This window comes from Sinocyclocheilus rhinocerous, unplaced genomic scaffold (genome assembly GCF_001515625.1).
Source record: "Sinocyclocheilus rhinocerous isolate Xijiao unplaced genomic scaffold, SAMN03320098_v1.1 scaffold2931, whole genome shotgun sequence".
Classification (NCBI taxonomy): Eukaryota; Metazoa; Chordata; class Actinopteri; order Cypriniformes; family Cyprinidae; genus Sinocyclocheilus; species Sinocyclocheilus rhinocerous.
This window is the reverse complement of record NW_015626384.1, coordinates 37,564-43,267: the sequence shown is the minus strand read 5'-3', so window position 1 is coordinate 43,267 and position 5,704 is coordinate 37,564. Positions and strand designations below refer to the sequence as shown.

Here is a 5,704-nt window from a genome sequence, read left to right as displayed (position 1 = left end):
TGAAATCTCATATGTAAGGATTTACATTATTTATAGAAATTTGAAAGGAATGAAAAGTAAAATGAGTTTAGTCTACTAAAACAAACAATTCCACAGTTTGAATTGGACACCTTACATATAAATAATCTTAAATAAATCACAGTTGTAGTTTCCACTCAAATATCATTATTACAGTTATTGTTAGTAAAAGTAACCGTATACAATTGTAATAATAAAAAAGAAATAAAGAAAGAAAAAGTTCTTACTCTGTTTGAATGAGATCACACAATTCATTGTTTTAATTTGTTGGAGTAACAATAATATTGCATTTTGACTGAAACTATGATTACCCTGATACATTTGTCCAAAGGTAGATCTCCAGATTGAGAGTTAGTGTTTTATTGAGCGCTTTTTCGGTTGTAGGTGGGCGGAGCCACGATTTACGCAATATATTTTCAGTTGTAAGAAGGCGGAGCACATTCTCGACGTCATTGGCTTTTCAGAAGTGTGTAGGAGGAACCACGAGAGTGCGTCATGAATACCCCGCCCCCGTATTAGAGGACATTGAGAGAGGAGAGCGAAAGTTCAGTGTGCTCCAGTAGAGATGTGAGGAGGACACAGCAGCTGCCGACGGACTACACGCTTCACAGAAGTTCGGAGATAACTGGAGACGAGGACAAATTTGTTATTTCTCTTGCTGAGCTCCTCCTGATGCCCTCATTTGTCCTAATAATGACGGTAACGACTGACGTGAAATATTAGTGTTTTAAGTGACTGTGCACGCGCGTTTTTCATAGAAACATATGACGAGTTTGGACATTAAGCATCATTTTATATGATATGCAGACTTTGAAAAGGGATATTTTTCAGAGAAGTTTCATTTAGAGGAATATCTGTTTTTCAGCGTTTTAACTGGAGGACAAATGAAATACTCATTGAAGCACTTTTAATCTAAGCGGTGTCTATGGAGCGGCATAATCACCCATAACACACAAAAGTATCCTCTCTTGGGACTGTATATGCCAGGAAAGTTTCCACTGACTTGCCTCATTCAAAAAAGGTGACTGAAAATCCAGCATGGGAGGCTCACCTGTGAAAATTGTGATTTCTCTGTGGTGTCAGCTGGTCATTGCTGCCTACAGTTTAGAGATTGGCTCCTATGACCTGGAGAGAGGGAGACCGGCTAAATGCGAGCCTATCGTCATCCCTATGTGCCAGGGCATCGGGTACAACCTCACCCGGATGCCCAACTTTATGGACCATAACAATCAGAGGGAAGCTGCGATTAAGCTGAATGAATTCGCCCCTCTGGTGGAATACGGTTGTGATGTGCATTTGAGATTTTTCCTCTGCTCTCTTTATGCCCCTATGTGTACGGACCAAGTGTCCACATCCATCCCTGCCTGCCGTCCCATGTGCGAACAGGCACGTCAGAAGTGCTCGCCCATCATGGAGAAGTTTAATTACGCCTGGCCTGATTCTTTGGACTGCTAGATGGTAATAATCTTGTTCTTTTACAGGAATCTCTCATTGACGGGATGTTGAGGGTTTCAGTATAAATATTTAAGTTGAATAAAAGACAAAGTTTAATGGAATCTGTGTAAGATGAAGTATTTTCATAATTAAAATGTCTTGTCTGGGCTTTGTTTGTCTTTCATTACATTTGGAATGAACTTCTGTCCTTTGCAGCAATATCCTGAGGTGTTGAGTATCATAGCAGCTATTTTGATCAATTCCTTTGCACCCTTTTTCCACTGTTGCCATTGCTTTATTAGGCCATAATACCAGTGCCACTGGGGGACATTTTATATCAAGTTCGGCTGTTTATGATTTTACAACTAAATCTGTGGTTGAAATCTCATATGTAAGGATTTACATTATTTATAGAAATTTGAAAGGAATGAAAAGTAAAATGAGTTTAGTCTACTAAAACAAACAATTCCACAGTTTGAATTGGACACCTTACATATAAATAATCTTAAATAAATCACAGTTGTAGTTTCCACTCAAATATCATTATTACAGTTATTGTTAGTAAAAGTAACCGTATACAATTGTAATAATAAAAAAGAAATAAAGAAAGAAAAAGTTCTTACTCTGTTTGAATGAGATCACACAATTCATTGTTTTAATTTGTTGGAGTAACAATAATATTGCATTTTGACTGAAACTATGATTACCCTGATACATTTGTCCAAAGGTAGATCTCCAGATTGAGAGTTAGTGTTTTATTGAGCGCTTTTTCGGTTGTAGGTGGGCGGAGCCACGATTTACGCAATATATTTTCAGTTGTAAGAAGGCGGAGCACATTCTCGACGTCATTGGCTTTTCAGAAGTGTGTAGGAGGAACCACGAGAGTGCGTCATGAATACCCCGCCCCCGTATTAGAGGACATTGAGAGAGGAGAGCGAAAGTTCAGTGTGCTCCAGTAGAGATGTGAGGAGGACACAGCAGCTGCCGACGGACTACACGCTTCACAGAAGTTCGGAGATAACTGGAGACGAGGACAAATTTGTTATTTCTCTTGCTGAGCTCCTCCTGATGCCCTCATTTGTCCTAATAATGACGGTAACGACTGACGTGAAATATTAGTGTTTTAAGTGACTGTGCACGCGCGTTTTTCATAGAAACATATGACGAGTTTGGACATTAAGCATCATTTTATATGATATGCAGACTTTGAAAAGGGATATTTTTCAGAGAAGTTTCATTTAGAGGAATATCTGTTTTTCAGCGTTTTAACTGGAGGACAAATGAAATACTCATTGAAGCACTTTTAATCTAAGCGGTGTCTATGGAGCGGCATAATCACCCATAACACACAAAAGTATCCTCTCTTGGGACTGTATATGCCAGGAAAGTTTCCACTGACTTGCCTCATTCAAAAAAGGTGACTGAAAATCCAGCATGGGAGGCTCACCTGTGAAAATTGTGATTTCTCTGTGGTGTCAGCTGGTCATTGCTGCCTACAGTTTAGAGATTGGCTCCTATGACCTGGAGAGAGGGAGACCGGCTAAATGCGAGCCTATCGTCATCCCTATGTGCCAGGGCATCGGGTACAACCTCACCCGGATGCCCAACTTTATGGACCATAACAATCAGAGGGAAGCTGCGATTAAGCTGAATGAATTCGCCCCTCTGGTGGAATACGGTTGTGATGTGCATTTGAGATTTTTCCTCTGCTCTCTTTATGCCCCTATGTGTACGGACCAAGTGTCCACATCCATCCCTGCCTGCCGTCCCATGTGCGAACAGGCACGTCAGAAGTGCTCGCCCATCATGGAGAAGTTTAATTACGCCTGGCCTGATTCTTTGGACTGCTCTAAACTGCCCACCAGAAATGACCCCAACGCGCTGTGCATGGAAGCCCCGGAAAATGATACCAAAACCGAAACTAAGAAAGGAGAGGGCATGTTGCCTGTGCCGCCCAGACCAAAGCAGCCCGGCACTGGGAACGGACGCTCAGGGGGAAGCATGGGAGTTTGTGAGAACCCGGAAAAGTTCCAGTATGTGGAAAAGAGCGAGACGTGCGCTCCGCGCTGCTCATCAGCCGTGGATGTGTTCTGGTCCAGACAGGATAAGGACTTTGCTTTCATTTGGATGGCGGTTTGGTCCACTCTGTGCTTCGTATCCACGGCTTTCACAGTCCTAACCTTCCTGCTTGACCCACATCGCTTCCAGTACCCAGAGCGGCCCATCATCTTCCTCTCCATGTGCTACAACGTTTACTCAGTCGCCTTCATCATTCGATCCGTCGCCGGGGCGGAGAACATTGCGTGTGACCGTGAGAACGGCGAGTTGTATATTATCCAAGAGGGCCTGGAAAGTACGGGTTGCACCATAGTCTTCCTCATCCTCTACTATTTTGGCATGGCAAGCTCCATCTGGTGGGTCATCCTCACCCTCACTTGGTTCCTGGCGGCAGGTAAGAAATGGGGTCACGAGGCTATCGAGTCGCACAGCAGCTACTTCCACATGGCTGCCTGGGGCATACCTGCGCTGAAGACCATAGTCATCCTCACCATGCGGAAAGTGGCAGGCGACGAGCTCACCGGACTGTGCTACGTGGGCAGTATGGATGTGGGGGCGCTAACGGGCTTCGTCCTCGTGCCTCTGTCCTGCTACCTCGTCATCGGGACATCTTTCATCCTGACCGGCTTTGTGGCGCTTTTCCACATCCGAAAGGTTATGAAGACCGAAGGCACCAACACAGAAAAGCTAGAAAAGCTGATGGTGAAAATCGGCATCTACTCCATCCTGTACACAGTTCCCGCCACCTGCGTCATCATTTGCTACTTCTACGAACGTCTCAACATGGACTACTGGAAATTTCGAGGGCTGCAAAGCAAGTGCACCACATTCCCGGGTCGGCGGAACGAGGACTGCTCCCTGGAGGCTTCGGTGCCCACCGTGGCCGTGTTCATGCTGAAGATCTTCATGTCGCTGGTGGTGGGCATCACCAGTGGCGTGTGGGTCTGGAGCTCCAAGACGCTGCAGACTTGGCAGGGGCTGTGTAGCAGGAAGCTGACAGACAGGACTTGCAGGAAGCACTGCAGTGGGAGCTGCAGCACCAGTCACTGCCACTACAAAGCACCTGCCGTTATACTGCACATGTCAAAGACTGATCCCTACTTGGACTGTCCCACACACGTATGAGCGCAGCACTGAGACTGTGGCCTCATCTGTGATGAACCGTACTGTGGACTATGTGAGAATAAGACATATGGTGCAGTGAAGCTTTGTGGTGAAGTAAACAAACGTAAAACCCAACATTGCAGCTAAACAATGGATTAACAGTACTTGTTAGTTAAAGGGAGAATTTTATCATTGCTTGCTGTAGCACAAAATGAGACCGATATGCACATCCTAATCAGTTATAAATATCTGCAATCGCTCTTGCATGGAGAAGTACACAGTGTCCCCATCTAAAAGCTGTTCGATGACTTGTTAATATGTTTAATTACTTGTTCCAATGTTTCAGGACTTCTATTTATTGTATATATACATATATATATATTTAATTGTGTTTGTCTTGGTTTCTCACAAGATGGCATTGATCAGTCTGTTAATAAGTGCCTTTTTGAAGAAGATAATAAAATGTTATATATTTTCAACAGTTGTCTGAAATTTCTTCTTTGAAGTAGGCATTTCAAGAGTTAATTGCTCACTTAAGCGCTATCTACTCCTACAAAGACAAACTGCACTTTTGTTTTGGTGTTGCTACACAAAATAACAGTATTATTTCAATTTCACTGAAGTGCTTGTTGTGCCCAGATGCTTGTGTTTGCATCTATTTAGAGGTGGAAGTTAAAGAGAAGCGCCTTGGTGAGACTTTTCACATGAACTGTAACAAGAAAATGCGTCAAAGCAATGCAAATATTTTGATGAAGAAAGCCAGGTTTGCATCTGAAAGGTTGCCTCAGTTCAAATGCAAATCGATCCTTGAGGGACCCTTTCAAGAGCCTTCAAAAGAGTGGGCTACCCCCGAATAACACAAGGCTATGTGGCTTTGTATGCCCCTGACACGAATAAATCTATGTTGTCAGTTTTAGGGGACTATTGGTCAGAGTTGTGACTAAGCTTGGATCATGGAGATTAAGCTTGTAACGAAGGCCTCATTTTTTGTTTTAGCACATTGTTTATGCATCGTGTTATACTCCATGTTCTTTTTTTTATTAATTTTAGCCGTTTGCTCTATTTTCTCTCTTTAATTCCCCTTCATATG

General features: G+C 43.3%; 1 protein-coding gene across 1 annotated transcript; it reads left to right on the top strand.

Moving 5' to 3' along the window:
* The first annotated feature begins 2,532 nt into the window (after nt 1-2,532).
* LOC107713270 (frizzled-9-like) lies at nt 2,533-5,041 on the top strand. The gene is made up of 2 exons (XM_016518732.1): nt 2,533-2,547; nt 2,714-5,041. The coding sequence occupies exon 2, from the start codon at nt 2,887-2,889 to the stop codon at nt 4,633-4,635; it is 1,749 nt and encodes a 582-aa protein (XP_016374218.1). The 5' UTR covers nt 2,533-2,547; nt 2,714-2,886; the 3' UTR covers nt 4,636-5,041.
* The last annotated feature ends 663 nt before the right edge of the window (nt 5,042-5,704 follow it).

Bases quoted from the DNA above. Each gene is read 5' to 3' on its own strand.
- LOC107713270 (XM_016518732.1), top strand. From the start codon at position 2,887: ATGGGAGGCTCACCTGTGAAAATTGTGATTTCTCTGTGGTGTCAGCTG.